Genomic DNA, 23,158 nt, shown 5'->3' on the forward strand with positions numbered 1-23,158 from the left:
CAGAAGGAGATATCAGAATATTCAGCCAAGCAAAAACAGCTGAAATACTGCTGTCCACCACTCTATTAAATGACAAGTTCCTCACAAAAACAAAAGCGCATTGTAAGTAGAAACAGCTTTATATGAGTGGACAACTGTGATATTGCACAGAACAGCACTATCATTGCCACCCACCAAAGAATATTTCCTGAGAGTTAGGTCTACGGTCATTGTTCTTAACTGGGGGTGATTTTGCCCTGAGGGTATATTTGGCAAGGTCTTTAGACACTTCTGATTGTCAGAAGTGTGAGGTAGGTGCTACTTGCATCTAGAGGCCAGAGATGCTGCTAAACATCCTACAATGCACCGTTCCTCACAACAAAGAATTAACTGGCCCAAACACCTATAGAGCTGAGGTTGTGAAACCCTGATCTATAGCGAGACACAGAGGGAAAGGCAATGTTTAAGACAAAATTCCTGCCCCAAATGAATGTATAATCTACTTAGGAAGGTAAGATAAATAATAAAAATGACCTCACTGTGGAATATAATAAGCCCCATGTAAAGTCTTTACCATGCATGCCTTGAATTGCATCAAGTGCTATAGAAGGAAACACCACTGTTGTATTCTCTGTCAGAAAAAACTTCTCCTGAGTAAATAGCAGGGTGGATATGTGTGAATCTTGGAGGATCTGGATTGGCAAATAGAAAAGCACATTTCAGGTGGAGGATAAGAGGAATGCAGAAATTCAGAGATGAGAAAGAGTAATGTTTTCAGGGCAACAAATAATCAGCCTGGCTACAGCAAGGTTTGTGTGGCAGGGCAGCCTTAAGGAAAAACATTTCCACCTGTCACGTGGGATGATGGGGTCGATGGAGTCCTGGCTCTGCAACATCTTGGCTGGGTAGATACCAGCATATAACTTGTCAGCTGTAAAACTGGGATATCTCTTACTTTATTATAAAAAATAAGACACTCTAAAATGCCTGTCACATAGTACTACTCAAGATATGGAAGTTCATAGAGCAGACGTTAAGAAAGGCAGGTTGAACTTGAAAGCAGTTTTATTTTTTTCAATTTGATTTTTGGTTTTCCCCACAAGAATTTAGGGTCAACTGAGAACAGATGCCCTGTTGTTTGTTCATCAGTCTATCTTCAGCAGCTGAAACAGTGCCTGGCACACAGTAGATGATCAATAAACTCTTGTTGAACAGTTCAACCACAAAATAAAAAGGGCCAGAACCATGGTGGCAGCAGTTTGAGTGGGAAGATAGAGACATACACCAATTTTAAAAAAGCAACATTAATAGAATTTGGTTATTTGGGCACAGAAGAGCAGCACTGAAAACTCAAAAGTGACAGGGAATTTGTAGAACCAATTGTAGGGAAGTTAGGAAAGATGCTGACTGGAGAAAGAATTGTGTTTTTGATACGTGGAATTAGGAGAAGGTAGGCCAAAGAGAGTAGTCCAGTGCCGAACTAAAACTTGACAAGTTTCAAAGTGATGTAGCCAGAGGGGACAGCTGAGGTTAGCAAAGTAAATGAGGTTTCTTAAGAAAAAAGGGGTCTTATCCACCATTAGCAAGAGCAGAAACTAAAAGATGGCCTTCTTTGTGTAAGAAATAACATCATCTCAAAATTAAGTGATAGTTTTTGAGCATCTAGACGAGTCAAAACCAGCTACTCAAAATCTGGTTTACCTGTAGATCATTTGTTTGGACTGCTTAATTTTGGTCCAGTTTTAAACTTAAAAAAATTATTGTTAAAAACATTTAAAATTTAGAAAGTACGTAAAATTCTGATCCTTTCTCTTGAAAAGCAGGCAGCTAGATCATCATCAACCTTAGGCCAGCTTTTTGGCAGGCACTATTGGAGGGAGCTGAGCAGTTGTTGCTGCCTTTAAGTGCCTCCAATTGACTAAAACAAACAAAAAAAAACCCAGTGCCATCGAGTCCATTCCAACTCATAGCGACCCTATCAGACAGAGTAGAACTGCCCCATAGAGTTTCCGAGGAGCGCCTGGTGGATTTGAACTGCCGACCCTTTGGTTAGCAGCTGTAGCACTTAACCACTACACCACCAGGGTTTCCTCCAATTGACTAGCCAATTAAATTTTTCTCATTTGTGTTATCCACCTTACCTCTGTAGGTATTTAAGTTTGCAAGTCCTGGCCCAATGAGATTGTGTCAGCTTTAATGACAATGATAATTATAAAAATAATAACGGTAATAATACACTTTAGCATGAAATTCCAGAGCCCTGGCGGTACCGTGGTTAAAGCTCAGCTGCTAACCAAAAGGTTAGCAATTCGAATCCACCAGCTGCTCCTTAGAAACCCTATGGGGGCAGTTCTACTCTGTCCTATGGGGTCGCTATGAGTTGGATCGACTGGACGGCAATGGGTTTTTATTCTAAGCATGCCACAGAGGTCATGCTTTGAGGGAGGTACTATCTGATGCCATTTTAGATGAGAAAACTGAGACAAAGTGGGAGATGAACCTGTCCAAAAGTCAACAACCAGCAAGTGGTAAAGTTGAGATAAAAATCTAATCAGACTTAAATGTGTATTTAGTCAAATAGTATTCAAATTAAATGGTAACGAATTGCTCTATATGAGCTGGAGTCTTTTTCTAAAAGCAAGCACCCCAACTAGAGTTAAGAGGACTTGTGCTTTTTCCTGTAGTGTACACACACACAGACATGCACACCCGTATGTGATTTTGGGTAGCTGAATATCTCCTTTATTCTACTTGGTTGCATAGTTAAGGTGAACTCAACAGTCTGATTCCTCACCATAAAGAACGGACTTCAGGTGACAGAGGGGATAGATGGTAGTGGTAAGGAGACTTGTCCTCACTTTTACGTCCAGAAAATAAAATGAAATAAATGGAATAACTTCAAGAAATACATGTTTTAATTGGCGATATGCAACATATCACCAATATGTTTAAGGACCAATATTTTAAAGGACATTTGAATAGAAACATATAATGGGTACAATGGAAGTGGCAGACCTTGTCTAAGGCTTAGGGGACAAAAAAAGATCAGAATAAGGATGTTGTTGTTGTTGTTAGGTGCCATCAAGTCGATTCTGTCTCATAGTGACCCTGCATACAACAGGACGAAACACTGCCTGGTCCTGATCCATCTTCGTGATTGTTGTTATGCTTGAGCCCTTTGTGCAGCCATGGTGTCAATCCATCTTGCTGAAAGTCTTTCTTTTCTCCCTGACCTTCTACTTTCTGAAGCAGAATGAGGATAGCCAGAAAAACCATTTGGAGGTGTTTCAGTTACGGTTGTGAAATATGTCATGTGAAGATGTCCACATTAAGGGGATAGACATTTCCTAGAGGTCACACTGGATGCTTTGGGATCACTCCTGAAATATCAGTAGATGTGGAAAAAAGTTTGCTTGACTGAAGCATTCAGTGGAATACACTGGAACAGAATAACAGAATTTGAAAGAGCAAGAACAGAAACTAAAGGGCATTTGATTATATTGGAAAGTGACAAATGGGTTGGGAAAAGTGTCAGGGTTCTAAAACATCTCGATTCATGAAAGCATAAAAGTATGAGGTAGACATGAGTTAGAAAAAAAAAACTTTTTTTTTTTTTTCCTTAAGGACACATTTGGGAAATGTGAAATAATGGGTATAAGAAGCAAGTTGCTTGACCTAAAAGGATGTATACATATGGGCAAGAAGTACTACGATAGGAGAAAAGAAAGTAAAGAACTACTCTCTTTGTAACACCTTGTCTCCAGAAAAATCCATATATTTTCCATGTACTGCAATGCTATTACAGACGAGATAAAACAAAGAAATCCTAACGAGCCAGTCTAGGAATTTTCTTCTAAAGAGAAGTCTTTGTTGCACACCAGAAAAGAAGAAAACCATTTGTTGAATTCCTACTTCCTGGTACATATTCTAGTGCCCCAGAATGCATTATTTCATTTAATTATCATCACAACTACGAAAGGTAAACACAATAAATATTTTAAGATGAATCTGAAGGTCGGAGAGGTGAAATAACTCTCCTATGTTCTGAGAGCTGCTAGGTGTCAAAGCTGGGAATCAAAAACTTCTCTCTCAAGCTTTTATCCATCTCCACTTATGCTTTGGAACGAAGCCAATCAGGGTTAAAACCTGGCCCTGTTACTTAAACCAGCTCTGTGGCCTGAGCCTACTTAACCTCTGGACTTCAGTCTCTTCCATAATATGGGGGGACAGTATCAATTCCCTTACGGTTTTATTGTGAGAAGTAGTTACTCTGTTTACTCACCCATTCAACAAGTATTTGAATGCCTACTATGTTCTAGGTATTAGCTAGTGACGAATAAGTTTCCTAATATCATGGCATTTACGTTACGAGAACGAAGGTGCAGTTAGAAGCTGATAACTAAGTAAGGCAATATCTGACTGTGAAAAATACTATACTTAAAATGAGGCAATGTGATAGAAAATAACTGGGTAGAGTGGGTAGCTCTTTTGGATAGGGTCACCACTGAGAAGGTGGCAATTAAATTGAGATCTAAATGAATAAAGGGAGAATACTCTAGGAAAAGGAAAAAATGAATGCAAAAGACCTAAAGTGAGAAGGTGGTTGGCATGTCCTAGGAACATCTTCTAGCAATTACAATGTTTAGGTGGCAAGAGGAAAAGGTAGGATGGGGTCAAATCTTTATAGGACAAGATAAAAATCCTGGGAATTAATGTTTTTAAAAGGCCACTTTAGATACTGTTTGAAGAAAGGTCGTAGAGGAGCTAGAAACAGGGCCAGTTAGAATTTTAGCGCAGGAGAGACAATGGTGCTTTTGACTACAGTGATAATGTTATTGGCACTGAGTCATCATTGACTCATGGTGACCTCATGTGGTAATAGTGGAAATAAAAGCATACACATCCAAGTTTTAATAATCCTATATTTTTGGCACATGCAGTACTAATTTTTTATTTTCGTCATGTTAAATTTGAGATGACAGTATCAGACACCCTTATGGAAATGTCAAGCAGGGAGTTGTACGTGCAGAAGCCAAAACCGTGGTCAAAGAGTTAGGGCTGGAGAAATAGATCTGGGAATTATGTGTGTATAGATTCTATTTGGAGCCCTGGTGGTGCTGTGGTTAAGAGCTCAGCTGCTAACCGAAAGGCTGGCAGTTCAGTTCCACCAGGCACTCCTTGGAAACAATATGGGGCAGTTCTACTCTGTCCTATAGGGTCACTATGAGTTGGAATAGACTCAACAGCAATAGGTTTGGTTTTTTTGGTTAGATGGTATTGATAGCCACAGATCTGAAAGAGGTTACACACAGAGAAAAAGAGGCCCGGAATGGAGCTGTATTTAGACTCGGAGAACTTAAGAGCAAAAGAGATTAGGAGAGTGGTCAGCAAAGTAGAGAAAAACCAAAAATGTGATGTTGCAGAAGATATGAGGAAAGGGTTTCAAAAGTTAGAAAATGGTCAACTGAGTCAAATGCCATAGAGGTCAAGTAGAAAAAGATAAAAAAGTGACTTCGATACGGCAAAAGGGAGGTCACTAGTGACTTTGACCAGGGCAAAGTGGAACTGACTGACACAACAGGACACAGGTTAAGTAAGAGAATACAGTCAACTCTAGACATTTTAAGGAGTGCAGAAAAATGAAAATTGAACTAGAATATGTTTGTGCTTCATTGAAGTGAAAAATTGATGGTGTAGGAGAACGGATTGCTACGATCACTGGGAAGGCAAAGATGGGATCCAGAGAACAAACGGAAGTACTGATCTTTAACAGGAGAGAAGAGACTGAATGCTGGCACAGATGAGGACTACGCACTGGTTTTGGTGTTGAAAAGTTGAGGAAGTTCCTGTCTGACTTATATTTTCAAATACAGTATAATTATCAGCTGAGAAACAGTGTGTGGTTTTTTTTGGGTAGACGGGTTTATAAAGAAGGTTGACAAGATGAGAAACAGCCATTTTGAAGAGTAGAAAAGCAAACACAATCAAGAAGTGTAGTGAATCTAGGAGCCCTTGTGGTACAGTGATTAAAGCACTCAGCTGCTGACCAAAAGCCTGGTGGTTTGAACTCACCAGCAGCTCTGCAGAAAGATGTGGCAGTCTGCTTCTGTAAAGATTACAGCCTTGGAAACCAAACGGGGCAATTCTACTCTTGTCCTATATGGTTGCTGTGAGTTGGCACCGACTCCACGGCAGTGGGTTTTTTGTTTGGAAGTGAATCTGCTGGGCAATATTCAGTGCTCATTTAAGATTTGTAGTCATGAGACTAGTCAACCCAGTTGTGTGTTTTTATCCAGCAGTGCCTACTAATGTTTAGGTGCTCAATAGTAGGCAGAGTTGGGTGTAACTGGAGTTGAGCCTTTTGACCAGGGAACAAAGAAAGTGGACAAATCAGGGGAGAGAGATTTCACTGATCTTAAGACAGTGGTAAGGTCAATAGATCAGAAATTTCTATGAGGTGACAGGATTCCTACAGCAGCAGTACTAAATCAGATAAGCTGGATGGGCAGTGCTCAAAGTGTGATGCTTGAAGGAGTGATTAGAGAGGTTGGTATGGATTTTGATATCAACATATAGGGAATGGCCATGAGAACAGGATGAATAAAAACTTGGAGGCCCATAAGTTTATAAACAAAAATGTGTAATTCATGAAAAAATATCTAGAACTCAGCTCACCTTAACACGTTAATTCTAAAAATACTATAAAAATCAGAAACAGCAAACCTAAGAAATGTTTTTTGTCTATACATTAAAAGATGAAAAATCTGCCTGAATGGCAGATAGTAGACATGAACACAGCATGTTTAATGCTGTAAGAAATGCACTGTGACAGCAGAAGAGTCCAGTTCTTCACTGTCTCCAATTTGCCTTACCCTAATGAAAAAAAAAAAAACTTTTTTTTTTTTAATGATTACATTCAAATATTTCTGCTTCGAGATAGTCAGGCATTCTGTTAATTGCTTTTATAAAAGTAAATAAAATAGAAGAAAAAAACTACTGATTAATTAGAATAGGAAATGTTAACAAAGGATTTTCAGTCAACACTTACCATTGATAAACATCTATGCATTGACTTTTCCTTCTGCCTAGGTTCTTCCCCTAGAAATTCACATGCTGGAGCCCTCACTTCCTTCAGGTACCTGGGTAAAGGGGATCTTCTAAGAGAAGATTATCACCACCTAATACCTTTTTAATACCTTAGACATTTATTTGTTTACTATCTTTTACTCCCCACTCCACTATGATACAAACTCCATCTGAAGGGAGACTGCTTTGTTCATTATTTTATCTCTAGTTCCTAGGACAGGCCTGGGCACATAATAGGAACTCAATGAAGATTAGTTACATTTTAAAAATAATACACTTTATTAACTCCTGAAAGTCTCAAGTACTCAATGACAAGGGTTTCCCATTTTAACATTTAAAAAGGAAGTTATCAACAAGGTTAAAATGAAGAAAATAAACTAAAATTTCTAGTCCATTTTTTATAACCCCCATCAGTGTTCAGGAGCCCTGGTGGTGTGGTGGTTAAGACCTCAGATGTTAACTAAAGATCAGCAGTTCAAATCCACCAGCCACTCCTTGAAAACCCTATGGGGCATTTCTACCCTGTCCTATAGGGTTGCTATGAGTCGGAATCAACAGCAGTGGGTTTGAGTTTTTTTTTTTTTTTTTGGTTTATCAGTGTTCAGTAAAAAAAACAAACTCTTATTTATCTCTTTTAGGGCTCATAGCCTATGTGTTCCTTAAATCCAACTTGCTAATTTCACAGTTCTGTGAAATGCACCATGTCTATGATGTTGTTAGGTGGCATCAAGTTGACTGCAACTCATATGAACCCACGTGACAGAACAGAACTGCTCTGGAGGGTTTTCTTGGCTGTCTTTATGGGAGCAGATTATCAGGTCTTTCTCCCCTGGAGCCGCTGAGAGGGTTTGAACCACCAACCTTTGAGTTAGCAGCCCAGTGTTTAACCATTACACCACTAGGACTCATGTCTATGATAAACCAAAAAAACCCATTGCCGTTGATTCTGACTCATAGTAGTCCTGATGTCATCTAAAGATACCACCTTTTAACTGCCACAAGGGAGAACACAAGTAAGAACCTTTCCAAGCTGCCATATTGTCAATACTTTTTTTTGTTGTTGGGGGGAGGGGTAATATTTCTTTATTTACATGGGCGTTATTGTTAATTATACCTAGGATTTTAAATAACAACAAAAATAGAAAACATTTTGAATCAGAGTATGCTTGTTGTTGTTATTAGGAGCTGTTAAGTTGATCCTATAGGACAGAGGAGAACTGCCCCATAGGGTTTCCAAGGAGTGGCTAGTGGATTTGAACTGCCAGCCTTCTGGTTAGTAGCCGAGATGTTAGCCACTACGCCACCAGGTCTCCAGAGTATGCTTAAGAGCCAAATATTAAGACGGTGGCCTCCCTATTCTTGAACTCATTGACTAATATGAATTTTATGTACTTTTATGAGCAAGCACAAGAAGTCTATCTAGTAAGTAAGGTTAAATATCTTTCAGAAAATCTAAGATCTCAGAGGCAACGTTTTATTTCAAATGTAATAAATATAGTCACATATTAATCATTGAGAGTTACAATAATGGAAACCCTTAAAATTCTTATAAAAAACTGGAATTATTTCACACTTAGGCTGTACACATTTTTTATGACTATATCTTTTCCAATGACCTATTAATCCAAATTAAAAATTAAATACACATTAATTCACCAACAGTGAAAAAACTTCAAGGCTGAGAAAAAGCACTAATCACAAAGAATTTCAATTAAATGTTATCTAGCAGTCCAGAAACGTTACTGAGAGAAATTCTAATTACAAACAATATAGCTGTGCATCTTTTGAATAACGAATACACCTAGCTTCACCGCAACACTTAGGAGAAAAATTATACATGCCTATTTGTTTTCAAGACACAACTGGCAATAAACCCTCTACTGTTAAAAAAAAAAAAAAAGGTTCATAACATCTCATTAACAAAGCGTAAATGTTACATTGAACTGGTTCAACTATTTTGGTCTTCAGTTACAAATAAAAAGCCACTACTAATTCATTAGTGGCTGTATGAATAGCAGTACTGTAAACAACTGGTAACATATTTTGAGAAAAAAACATTTTGTCAATGTAAAAAAATCACTGATGCAATGTGCATTTGATCATTTTATTCACAAAATATAAGCAAGTCTTACATCTCTCTCTGGAAAACTCTTCCCTTCAAATAAGTTTATGTGGAGGGGCTTGAGATGTATCAATTATAAAACGTGGTAAAATGAAAACATTTTTTAAATGTACAAATACAAATCAGTGCTTTATACAAGAATTTTCCATAAAGTTCGTCAATCAATGTCAATGTAAAAAATATTTTGTTTCAACTGAATGTAAGGCATGTTCAGTTTATATTATTTTTTAGAATTATTTTTGCCTTGTTGGAGACTTTTCTCTTCGCCGGTCCTGATTTTTCTTTGATTCTCTGGATTGTTCAGAGTAGCTGCTAGATTTTTCCCATCGCCTCTCAGCACCATTCTGATACCTGTTTTCATCGCTTCTAGAGCCTGAATGTTTGCTATTTTTTTCCCTTGACTTTGATCTCTCTTTTCTTCTAAAATTTTCACTATCCTTATTTCGGTGTCTGTGCTTCTCATTTTCAGAAAAAGAGTTTCTCCTCTCTTCTCTTTTCTTTTTGGGATCACCATGCTTATTTTCCAAATCTATGTACATTTCTTGGTCTCTGTCATTTGCAACCCTACTGTAACTATTTCGTTCAGAAGGAACACCTCTGTCTGAAGTGTATTTTGTAGTGGCCTCTCTCCAATTTGGATCTCTTGAATTTTGATCTCTCTGTTTTTCTGACCTTCTTTCTCTCTCAGTCCTTGTTTCCTGGTGCCTTTGTTCTGGTCTTCTTTCATCTTGCTTTCTATCATTTGTTTGTTGTTTCCTAATCAATTTATTTACTTCTTTACTTCTGGTCTTCCCTTGTGCCTTCTTTCTTATATTTTTAGCTGTGCATGTAAAATAAAATACAGTTAGCTTTTATTTTAGCGTTAACAAATTACATTTATTGATACATTATAGGTTTACTAAAGCAAACACAGCCAAACTGATCAAATGGAAAGTCTGATAAGAGAACATTTTACAAAATGCATGATTTTAAAGAATATACAATGTTTCAACATTAGTTATTAAAGTACTATTCTCAACCTCAACCTCAGACTCAAGACAGTGAACAGAAACTTTAAACAAACTATACCAAACGTTGTAACTCTTTTTGTGGAAGTAACCAGAATGGTACATTTACACTTACAAATGTTATCCAAAAATGGGAATTTCAGTCCATGTGCATTGTGTCATATGAAATATTATGTTGGATCTGGTACATCCTCAAAAGTCAGTGATCACACCCACTGGCAACATGACTTCCGAAAGGTAGGGGGAATGGGATGACTAGATTTGCTCAACCCCATGCATAGATATTTTTCAAATAAAAAGTGTTCCTATGAAAACGACAGTTCTGCTACCCGGTGCTGTCAGAGGGGCACTAACTGCACCAGTAAAAGAAACTATGGTAAGACATAAAATCATAGGCTTTATGAGAACCACTAAAGCTTGCTTTTTTGAAGAAAACTTCTCAAAAGGTCTTGAACAATTTTATTCATAACCCAGACCCAGTGCCCTCGAGTCGATTCTGACTCATAGTGACCCTATAGGACAGAGTAGAACTGCCCCATAGAGTTTTCAGGGAGCACCTGGCTGATTCATATAACCACAAATATAAAACAATTATACTATTATATAATTTGGGTACATAAACCAAAGGTGCTGACATGATCAAAATTTCTGACAAATTCATATATACATAGAAAGGAAGAAAATATGGTAGAAAATTGCCTAACCTTGCCCTACCTCCACTCACACCTCACTGTGCCAACCTCGACTACTTCTGCCAAAAGCTTACCCTTGGCACACTGCACAGTCAGTTGATTTGCAACTAAGGGCTTACTTCTTTGGTGCCTATCAAGCAGCTCAACTGAGCTGCAGCTACACAAGCAGAAACCATCTGGCTCTGTGTTAAACCAACATCTATCTCTCCAACCCAGCTTTATACTACTCAGTGCTTTGCTGACATGAAAGCCTTAGCCATATAACAATATATAATCCCCTCTTCGTTTTGCTGTGTGCTCTACAATTTTCTAATTTGAGGGCAGTTTATTCTGTTTTTATGCTATTTAAAATTTTATTAATAAAAGTTTTCTACTGAAATTGCATAAGGCAAATTAATTTTCAATCAGCAAGCTTCCTTATTGCAGCAATTCATGCTGTGTTATCATCTGTTCACAAAACAGATACCATGAAATAAATTCTTTAGAATTAAAAGAGGTGAATATTAAATGAACATTTTAAGTATAATTCAAGAGTAAGACTTCTTTTGAGTAAATGGAATCTTGCTTTGATAATATGAAATATACAACACTGAGAGCCCTGTAATTTTGCACTGAAACACCTCAAAGTGTAACAAGCTAGGGAACAATGATTAGCCTTCCAACTGAAGGCTGCATGGAAAAAGGCTGACTCTCCCAAATATGGTATGAAAAATAAAACAACAACAAAAAACAAGAATGACATGCATTTCAGACAAATGAACAATTACTTATAAGGACTAAGATACTATGATGAGAGAAAGCAGAGCTCATCTTGGGGAAAACAATAGACCTTTTCAGAAAATCTGAGCTAAAATCCAACTATGAAAAGGGCACATTTTTTAAAAAATCCTTTACTACAGCTCTTCTACTTCCAAGTAGGATGGAGAACTTGTAGCAGACCTATGCTTCTTCTGAGAACCAAAAATGCTGGATAAAACTAAAAAACCTTGTTTAAAGGCACTGAAGAACTAAAACAACTTGTGATGCCATAAAGGATGGAAGTGTTCTAAATAATAGGGGCATACCAAAAGAACACAGGAGTCAACCTGATGGAACTTGGAATTGCCAAAGCTGGAATGATCTGAACAACAAAATAAATAATAGTATTAGACTTCAACCCATAGAATAAGTTTCCTAGAGTCCATGCTGATATAAATATATAACTGAATAAATAAATAAATGGGGGAGAAGGAAGAACTCTTTCTTACAGAAGAATTCTAATTAATAAATACAGGAAGAAATGAGATAAATGGAAAGAGTACCATTAGGCAAACACCAGAGTAATACCTATCGCAGAAAAGAAACAAAGATGAATGCTAAAATTAATGAGGGAAAGTTTGAGGAGAAAAAGAATATTTGTGTCAAATTATATCACTACAAGTTATTTATTAATTTTACAAAAAGAAGCATCTGTGAAGAAACCCAGCAAACACTACCTTAATAAAGTGATCAAGGTTAACGTCACCAGTAAGACATACCAGTATTATGAATACCTTGAAAAGAAGTACTAAGAGGAAAACATCATTTCTGTGGTATTCTTGCCAAAAATTCACCACCTTATTCTAATCATGAGGAAATATCAGACTAATGTAGGCTGAGGGACATTCCATAAAATAGCTTACCAGTGGAATTTAAAAGTACCAAGATCATTAAAAACAAGGAACCACTGAGTGCAACTACCACAGATTGTAGAAGACTAAGGAGAAATACAATTAAATACAAGCAGAATCCTGGAACAGGGAAAGGACATTAATGGAAAAACTAGGTAGTAAAATTCAAACAAGGGCTGTCATTTACTTAATTGTATTGCTTTAATATTAATTGTATTGCTTTAATATTAATTTCCTGGCTTTGATAATTGAACTATGATTATGTAAGATGCTAATATTAGGGGAAGCTGGGTGAGTGATATATGGGAATGCTCCATACTATTTTTGCAACTTTTTTTCTTGAGTCTAAAATTAGTTCAAGTTAAAAAGTAAACAAAAGCATCTTAGAGTTAGTGAAAAAACACTTAGAGGGGGTCAAGATTCAGAAAAGGTAGAACCACAGAGAAGTAAGCTGACAGTGACTTTCTCCCTGTGAGCATTTGCTGATTCAGGATTTTGCCTGGGCACAGGGCTGCTGCTAAGGGTCAGGGAGACCAGCAGAGCTTCTGGCAGCCTTAGAGGGACACAGAAACAAAAGCAGGACTAGTTATTTATAATAAATACACACGACAAAAAGACACATATCCAGAATACATAAAGAACTACAAATCAATAGAAAAGACAATAAAAAAAAAAAAGGGCAAAGATTTGAGCAACCATTTATAAAAAAAAGAAAGGAATGATCAAATGGCCAATCATATAGAAAATGGTGCTCAACTTCAACAGTGATCAAAGAAAGACAAATCAAACCACAGCGCAATACCACCACACACCTTCCAGTATGGCTAAAATGAAAAAGACGTTAAAGTGTTAGTGAGAACGGAAGCTACTGGAACTCTAACATATGGCTGGTGGGAGTGTAAATTGGAATACTCACCTGGAAAATGGTCTGGCAGTATCTACTAAAGCTAAATATATGCCCACCTTATGAACCAGTGATGATTCTACTCCTAGGCAAATATCCAATAGAAACGTGCGGGCATGCATGCATGCATGCGTGTGTGTATAGTCATTAAAAGATATATATGAGAGTATTCATGGGTACACTATTGTAAATCTAAATGTCCATTAAGAATAAACTAAAACCCATTGCCGCTGAGTTCATTCTGACTCATAGCGACCCTACCGGACAGAGCAGAACTGTCCCCACAAGGTTTCCAAGGCTGTAATCTTTACAGAAGCAGACTGACACATTTTTCTCCAGTGAGGCAGTTGGTAGGTTCGAAATGCTGACTCTTTGGTTAGCAGCCAAGTGCTTAACCACTACACCACCAGGGCTCCTTCCATTAAGAATATAAAGGATAAATTAATGAGCTACAATTAAATGCAATAATATGGATGACTCTCTCAAAAGTAATATTGAATTGAAAGAAATAAGCCAAATATAAAAGAGGTTATAATGCATAATTCTAAAGTTAAAAATAGGCAAATTTTGGAATTAGAAATAAGAATGGTAGTTGCCATAGGGAGATGGATGACAGGGTGGTTATAACTGGGAGATGGCACAAAAAGGGGTTCTGAGGTGTAATTCTTGATCTGCGCTAGCTACATGGATGTGTCCTCTTTATGAAAACCCATATAGCTACATAGCTGTATGCATACAAGGTGTGCCCTGAATGTATGGTACATGCCAATCACTAACCTTGAAACTTTACCATTAAAAAGGAAAAAATTTAAAATTTCTCTAAAGTATAAATGTCAAGAAGGCTCCTATCAACTAGATTACTGATACTGGAAGTGGTATTTCAGTCATCATTGAAGTATTTCATTTCTATGAAGGATTCCAAGATGAGATCTCAGCATTATAAATGTAGTATTAAAAAAAATTTTTTTTTTTTTTATACTAGACTGCAATAGTGCTAGATAATCACTTAAACGGTTAATGGTGGTTTTAAACAACTGAATACGAAAATAACTAAGCAATCGAATTATGTTCTTCCCTTATTGTAAATATCACCAGCAATATACTTGTTAGAAAAGAGAAAGATAAATTATATGAGTTTCAATACCTGAGGCAGAGCTATGACTACTGGTAGACGAAGAATCGTTCTCTTCACTGGAAGATTCGGAACTGTTATCACTGCTGTCAGAATCAGAGTCAGAGGAGTCAGACCCTGAAGAGGAGGATGCCGAAGAGGAAGAGGAGGGGGATGATTTATTTTGCTCAACATCTGGTTTCTTAGCCACGATGACCTTTGGAGTATTTTTGAGATGCTCACGCAACTCATCCCTAATTAAAAATATAATCTGTTAGATCTGACTTTAAAGGCAATTGTGAGATGATTTTGTAAACTGAAAATAAGATTCTGAAAATAATCCTTACGTTAAACCTCCAAGACCTATAGAAGTAAAAAAGTTGATGGCAAACCGAGTGTTCCTTGGATTATCTCGGGGTAATAATCCTTCAAAGAATGGCTGCAGAGTTCTAAAAAAGAAAAATGAACAAAAGAGAACTCCTTAAAAATAAAAGACATAATCCTTATAGTTATTTTTCAGATTTTTCTAAATTTTAAATTAGTAAGTGAAATACAACCAAGGAAGTGGTTTATGTCATTTATTACGTTAGGCTACATGCTATTTAAAGGAACAAGTAGAATCAAGTCATAATTTATTAAACTTGATTTCTATAATTATACAACAGCATTTCTTTTATATCACACACAGTATATATACATGTGTATTCACATATACATATGTATGTATACATACTCTGTGTGTGTAACTGTGAAGTTAAAAGAAAAAACCCTCTGGGTGTGTGTGTGTGTGTGTGTGTGTGTGTGTGTGTGTGTGTGTGTGTGTGTGTGTGTGTGTGTGTGTGTGTGTGTGTGTACACACAGCACTATGCAAGGCACTGGAGGAGGGGAGAAAGTAATCAACAAAATGGAGAAATTAAGGGTGAAGACTGCACACAATCAGTTTTTAGTGAGGGGAAAAAACAGAAAAAGATTCATAATACAGTGTAGTTTTGGACATGTACTGAGGAGTATCATCAATGAATGCTAAGGAGCAGAGTCAGGGAAAATTATTTCATAGAAAAAGGTGACACAAAAGAAGAATGATGAAGCATTTGACAGAAAGAACGAGAGCAGATTTCTAGCAGTGGAAATTGATGCAAAGAAGCGTAAAGAATGAGAGCTGTTTAACAAGATGGCAATGGTGGTGTACTAGAGAGCTGAAGAGAGAGTAGATGAGTATGGTGCAGTAGACAGGGACCAAGTAAATAAATACATGAAGCAAAGAGAAAGGGATGGAATACCCCAGACAGAGCATGCAGAACCCCAGATATATCTCTGGTAAACTTTAACATTGGAGGGGCAGGCTCAGGAGGAGTCAGAGACTGAGAAAAAGATTAAAAGGAGGTAGATATTAAAAAAAGCAAGGAGCCACAGTGAGCAAGTGGTCAACTGTGGAAGGGGGGCAGAGAAGTCAAGGGGCATGCAGACTGACAGACTACTGGATTGGGGAGGTGGTCACTGAGATATTTCACAGGATGATTTCAGTAGTGTGAACGGTGTAGAAGCCAATTTTAGTGGAAATAAACCATAAAAAAACCCGTTGCCATCAAGCTGATTCCAACTCATAGCGACCCTATGGTGGCAATGGGCAATCTAAATAAATAAGAAATAAGAAAGTTGAGATAGGGATTATATAATAGTCTTGAAACAATATTCTAGGTCAGTGTGGTAATTTAAATGACTACATGTTTGATATTTATCTGCATTTATTTACAAATGTCCACTGATGACAGAAATTAATTACCATTCTAAGGCTCAACATTAGAGTTAAAATGAAAATAAACTATAAATATTCAGTACTAGAAAACTACAGTGACCGTACAAAATTAATTTTGTGTCTTCTACCTAAATGAAAGAGGTATTAACTCTATGTTCTCTTCACTTGGACTAAAAAATCACCATTAAAAGTTGCATATTGTCTGGTGCCACAGAATGAGAGTCAGTGTAGTGACTACTGGATGAACGAAGTCCTAGTGGGCTTAACTCTCTTGCTTTTACAACCGTTAGACTTATCTCTAAGGACAGTAAGAATATAAAGTGTTTAGTGATACACTCACTCATCCTTTAATCTTGCATTAAGTTTAGGAAGACCCATGTATTCACATAGTTCCTGGAAAAATATTTTGACAAAAATTCTACTGGATGATGTAGTGGTTTCTTCACTCAGCTTTATACATTCAAGAACCTGAAAATTAAAATTAAAAAAGACAATTTTATCTTGGTTTTCAAAAGGTAGGACAAACTGGCTCATATTTATAACTTTAAGTGTCTCTTGAAATTATGATTTATTCTCATTTTCAAACAGTATCTCTGAGTAGCTTTCCTTGCGCTGATCTGTATTATTTCTCGGCAAAGTTTAAGATTCCTTTTCTACACCAATTTTCAAAATATCAAGATGCTACAGGGTTTATTCTCTTGCATAAGGAATTTGCTTGAATACCAGGGAGGATTTTGTGTCTTGAACATATAATATTGAAGCATATAATGTTAGCTCCTAAATGTCATTTATCAAAATGTGGTGAGTATGCAAATATGGGGCAAAACACCTCTTAGACCATTATAGCTTTACATAGCACAAATAATACACAATAAGGGTAAAGAAAGAGTGATGGCTTGTTCTGAATAGTAAGATTTGTGTTCAAAGACTAAAGCCCATGGAGAGATGTTTAAGGTCAAATAAAAATAAAAGCAGCTCCCAGTTTTAACAACTGAGGAACAAATGGATTATGTGTTCCAGGAACCCATTTGTTAGCCAATTGTTAAAACCTGAATTTCATTTTCCCAAAGGAAAAAAACAAAACAGAAGTCAGAAATGATTACAATTAGCCTCCTGGGTCAGCTTATAAATGTCTATTAATGTAGCTGGACACATTTAGTAGAGTGCTAAAAAAAATTATCCAATGTTTATATACTCAATGATATACTGCCTTGTTCTACCATTAGATTACGGTATTCTACAACGGGATCATCATCTTTCTTCCCGGAATTAATTTCTCTTTTTCTTGAACTTCTTCAGCAGCTTTACTTTTCTTACCACTTTTTATTTTGTATTATTCTTATTCTTGGGTATGTCTTACATCTTCCCTTATATGGTAGCCTCATTGAAAGCAGGCACCATATTTAATTCACTTTGGATCCCCAGCTACTGTCTGGCCTGCACATCATCAGAAGCTCCATAAATAGTTGCTGAAGGTACAGTAGTTGTATAATAAATGTCAGCGTAATGAATGCATTTCAAATTCCAATCCAGTGTACATTTCCCATCAAGAATATATCTTTCTTTGGTCTAAAACTATAGGAATTCTTCCCTATCACTTACTCAACTTCAGTACTTGGTAAAAGAACACATCCTATTAGGACAATCACGTCTCTGCTATCATAAATCAAGGAACCATGGCCATTACTCTCCCAGAAAACACGAGCAGTAGCTCAAAGAAGCATGTACCATCAAAATAATGGTCTATGTGGACATGAGTGTGAATGCATGTATGTATACAAAGAGAAGACTAAAATCTGCAACATTTACCCTGAAAATGCTCCTAACCATCACTATTAAAAAGCACTGTGATGTTCAGGCTGTTAATATAATCCAGGATATTTCTTAACACTCCTATATATCTATTTAGCTTTTTGAGCCCATGTTATATAACCAATATGAACACAATCTCAAAGATAGTAACTACACTAAATGTTGGCCCGCACGTTTTCATTTTAAAGCACATTTCTGAAATAGAGTAAGTATGGCTATATTATACTTAATACCTATTTGAGAATAATAAAGGATTGGAAAGGAAGTATAAATATTGAACCATCTACTTACACTCCACGGAAGCGAATCAGTGTATAAAAGATGAGCAAACATCTTGGCAACATTTCTCAATTTGTTTGTTTCCAAGCGATGAATGGTATCATATTGTTCTTTGAATATACTTTCAAAGGATTCCATGTATTCTTTTTTTAGCATGCAAAAACGCTAATAAATACAAAATTCAATATCAGTAATATAAGCATACTACATTCCCCTAAATGTACTGAATCACAGTCAATAAATATTCTGTACATCTTGAAAGAATGTATACCAAATCACTAAAACTTTTTGTGCTGTATGATGGGATGCTCAAAAAAGAAATTAATATATATTTACCTGGGACTTATATGCTAAAATAAAATAAAAGTTACACAAGTAGCTAATCACAGACACCTACTTGCATACTCGACAACTATACTTCTTCCCAGTAGATACAGTTTGGATTTGAAAAAATAATTTAGCTCATGCTTTATTTGTGCTGCCTAAAAATGTCCTTGACTTCAGAAACTGCTCTGAAGTTTTTTTTTTTTTAATTTTTATTGTGCTTTAAGTGAAAGTTTACAAAATCAAGTCAGTCTTTCATATAAAAATTTATATACACCTTGCTATACACTCCTAATTGCTCTCCCCCTAATGAGACGGCCCGTTCCTTCCCTCCACTTTCTCTTTTTGTGTCCATTCTGCCAGCTTCTGACTCCCTGTGCCCTCTCATCTCCCCTCCAGATAGGAGATGCCAACATAGTCTCAAGTGCCTACTTAATCCAAGAAACTCATCCTTCACCAGCATCTTTTTCTATCCCATTGTCCAGTCCAATCCCTCTCTGAAGAGTTGGCTTTGGGAATGGTTCCTGTCTTGGGCTAACAGAAGGTTTGGAGACCATGACCTCTGGGGTCCTTCTAGTCTCAGTCAGACCATTAAGTCTGGTCTTTTTATGAGAATTTGGGGTCTGCAACCCACTGCTCTCCTGCTCCCTCAGGGGTTCTGTTGTCCTCCTTGTCAGGGCAGTCAACGGTTGTAGCCAGGCACCATCTAGTTCTTCTGGTCTCAGGATGATGTAGTCTCTGGTTTATGTGGCCCTTTCTGTCTCCTGGGCTCTTAACTACCTTGTGTCCTTGATGTTCTTCATTTTCCTTTGCTCCAGGTGGGCTGAGACCAATTGATGCATCTTAGATGGCTGCTTGCTAGCATTTAAGACCCCAGATGCCACTCTCCAAAGTGGAATGCAGAATGTTTTCTTTATAGATTTTATTATGCCAATTAACTTAGATGTCCCCTGAAACCATGGTCCCCAAACCCCCGCTACTTTGAAGTTTTAAAAAAACAGCATTTAATTGTCTTTTATCAGTAAATTGTTACAAAGCATGTGGAATTTAAAAAAGTTCTGATAAAAGATATGCAAATTAAGGTACTGCAAAGGTGATTCCCAAGTGGGGGAAACCTGAAGAAGGGAAGGAACAAGTTGATTTTAGCAAACATATGCTGTTTTATTAGATCAGGCCACAAATAAGAAACATTAATTCCTAACATTCCGGACAAGAATTCCTTTAGTGCTTCTACTAAATTCTGATGTGGAAAACGAGGCTGGAACTCACCCCGGCTAATAAGCCAAAAAATTTCTCATATGTCCTTTGCTGGGCACAGCAGTCAAGTATCATGTTGCAGAGTTCTTTCTATTTGGACAAAAACAATTGCATTAATGATTCAAAACACAATGAATCCACGCTATACAATAATTTGCCTATATGATAGAGACTGTCTGAATTTTTTAATAATGTTTTTAAAAAATAAAAAGCTTTCAAACTTTGTGAACTTCAGTTATTAGGAAAAAATAAAAATCTCGATCTTGGTTAAGCTCAGTTTTTTAAAGCCTTCTGTCTGGCTGACAGCTCTGACAGGCATTTACAGTAATTAGATTGATTTTAAAATTCTAAATTTATATAATATGAACCACTTCAAAAAAAAAACCTGGTATAAGAAATAGATAAATCAGAGAAAGATTAATATACTCCATTCTAAAAGAATTCTATGCAGAATTCTTTACAGACTCACCAACACAACATTTAACAATTCAGGCTAAATATTTCCCAAAGATTTAAGTTCAACTACTAACAAATAGAGTTAGTATGGAAAAGGTAAAACATGAGTCTTTAAGGAGAATAAATGAGCACAATTTTAATGCTAACTTAAAAAACCCTCTGGATGATAAAGTAAAAATGTATTTTTAAAAAACCAAAAAATATCTCTGCAGCCAAATTGTCTAGCCTCAAAATAAATGTTATGCCCATAGATTCTCTCTTTGGGATACAAATAGATGGCATCATTGCATAACTGCTGGCATAATATATTGTCCAATAAGGCTATTTAAGTGACTTAATAACCCTTCAGTGAAAATTCTGGTGAACTAATAACTGTACTATTAAATCTCTGGTCAGGAAGTACCATTATTGTAACAAATTGGAGACTCAGAATTAACAAATATTATTTAATTCCTGAAATAACTCTAATAAAAAATATACTGTAGCAACTTCACAGATAAAAAAACAGCCAATATGGACAAAATGAATAAAGGCATAAATTCCTACACATTCGACTAAATATCTTTTTCTACACCATAATCCTTATCCTTATCAGTAAAAATTACCTTTTTTTTTAAAGATAGCAACTGCAAATAGATGCTTTCTGTAAATTTTAAATACTAAAAAAAATTAAGTCATCTCTATGAAAACAATTTGTCTGAGAGATTCCAGGAGGAATCTCAGGGCAAGGGAGAAGGGGACACTTGAGAGGCACAGAACAGACACTCTAGAACTGTGCTCTCCAACATGGTAGCCCATAGTTGTGTATCATTATTTAAATTAAATTCCTTACAATTACATAAAATTTAAAATTTTAGTTCCTCAGTCACACTATCCATATCACAGGTACTCATGAGCCACATGTGGATAGTGGCTACTGTACTACACAGTGCAGAATATATGAACCTTTCCACCATTCCAAAAAGTTTAAAAGTTCTAGAAACTGGTAATCTACTTAAAAATAATCTACTCAAAATTCTAACTTTAAAACAGGGTTATATTTAGATGCCATTATTGGCAAATTAATTTTTTTAAGATTAGCCAAAAGCTACTTTACTCAAATAAAATGTATATAAATGTTTAAGTTCTAAAAAGATATATTTTGTCAAAATTTAATACAGGTCAGAAACTTAAAACGAAACGTTTTTGAACTCTGCCATATTATGTTAACTTGATACGTTAAAAATCCATTTTAACTTTTTCTACCAACTTTGTATTTAAGATAATAGAGCAGTTAATCAGGCTTTAAACAATAAAAAACGGTATAATACGCTGACAACACTGTCAATAAGTTCAACCTTATGTGCAAAACAAATTAGTTTTTTTCCACTAAATGCAATTACAAGAGTTATTCCCTGGGGTGTAAAATAATTAAATATTTTAACTAAATATTACATGATTTTAGGAAAGCCTTTTGAATAACTACATGCACGAAAACAGATAAGCCAAGACGTTCTTCCAAACATTATTGAAATATGTTGAGGTTAGTTCTTGAACAACTACCTTATGGATTAATATTAATAAAATTTAAAATGACTTAATTATATTCCTCAAATAACGGGACAAGATCATACAGTAATTTCAGTTTCAATTATAATCCTAAAGGTTGATATACTAATTTATTTTCTTCCAACAAAAATCCATCAAGTGAAGTTTGAGTACAAATAGAAACCAAAAGAAAACCTGCTGCCATTGAGTCGATTTCGACTCATGGTGACCCTACAGGACAGAGCAGAACTGCTTCAGAGGGTTTTGTATTAAGTTTTGCAAATTTTTTTTTTCACCACTTCAAACAGAAACTTTGTACCTATTAAACAATAACTTCTCTCTACCTCTTCTCCCCTCCCCCCAGACCCTGGTAACCTCTAATCTACTTTGTGTCCCTACAAATTTGTCCGTTCATATATGTGGAATCATGTATTATTTGCTGTTTATCAAATAGGTAGTCTATTATTAGTACACCAATAAATAAACTTCAAAAGGAAAATTTTTAAAAATTTCAAAAAAGAAAAAAACCAGTTTTTCTCAAAATTCCATACCATGGCATTTCAAGAATTGAATCCATATTCTAGAACAAGTTCAGGAATTTTTTTCTGTAAAGGCTGGATAGTAAATATTTTAGGCTTTAAAGATCCTGTGATGTCTGTTACAACTACTCAACGTTGTTGCAGTAATGAGAAAACAGCCATGTTGTTGTTGTTGTTGTTTGTTAGATGCCTTCGAGTCGGTTCCGACTCATAGCGACCCTACGCACAACAGAACGAAACACTGCCCGGTCCTGCGCCATGCTTACAATCATTGTTATGCTTGAGAGCTCACTGTTGCAGCCACTGTGTCAATCCACCTCGTTGAGGGCCTTCCTCTTTTCCGCTGACCCTGTACTCTGCCGAACATGATGTCCTTCTCCAGGGACTGATCCCTCCTGACAACAAGTCCAAAGTATGTAAGATGCAGTCTCACCATCCTTGCTTCTAAGGAGCATTCCGGCCGCACTTCTTCCAAGACAGATTTGTTCGTTCTTTTGGCAGTCCCTGGTATATTCAATATTCTTCGCCAACACCACAATTCAGAGGCGTCAGTTCTTCTTCGTTCTTCTTTATTTCATTGTCCAGCTTTCACATGCATATGATGTGATTGAAAATACCTTGGTCTGGGTCAGGTGCACCTTAGTCTTCAGGGTGACAT

General features: G+C 36.4%; 1 protein-coding gene across 1 annotated transcript in view; it reads right to left on the reverse strand.

Moving 5' to 3' along the window:
- Positions 1-8,950: 8,950 nt before the first annotated feature.
- CWC22 (CWC22 spliceosome associated protein homolog) overlaps positions 8,951-23,158 on the reverse strand; it is a 71,381-nt gene continuing 57,173 nt past the window's right edge. Inside the window, exons 15-20 of the mRNA XM_049887569.1 lie at positions 19,991-20,068; positions 18,410-18,562; positions 16,647-16,774; positions 14,898-14,999; positions 14,584-14,804; positions 8,951-10,007 (exon numbers count right to left, since the gene is read on the reverse strand). Of these exons, the coding sequence (XP_049743526.1) occupies positions 9,421-10,007; positions 14,584-14,804; positions 14,898-14,999; positions 16,647-16,774; positions 18,410-18,562; positions 19,991-20,068 (1,269 nt within the window). The 3' untranslated portion in view covers positions 8,951-9,420. The remainder of the gene's footprint in view (positions 10,008-14,583; positions 14,805-14,897; positions 15,000-16,646; positions 16,775-18,409; positions 18,563-19,990; positions 20,069-23,158) is intronic.

The sequence above is a fragment of the Elephas maximus genome, chromosome 6, assembly GCF_024166365.1.
Source record: "Elephas maximus indicus isolate mEleMax1 chromosome 6, mEleMax1 primary haplotype, whole genome shotgun sequence".
NCBI lineage: Eukaryota > Metazoa > Chordata > Mammalia > Proboscidea > Elephantidae > Elephas > Elephas maximus.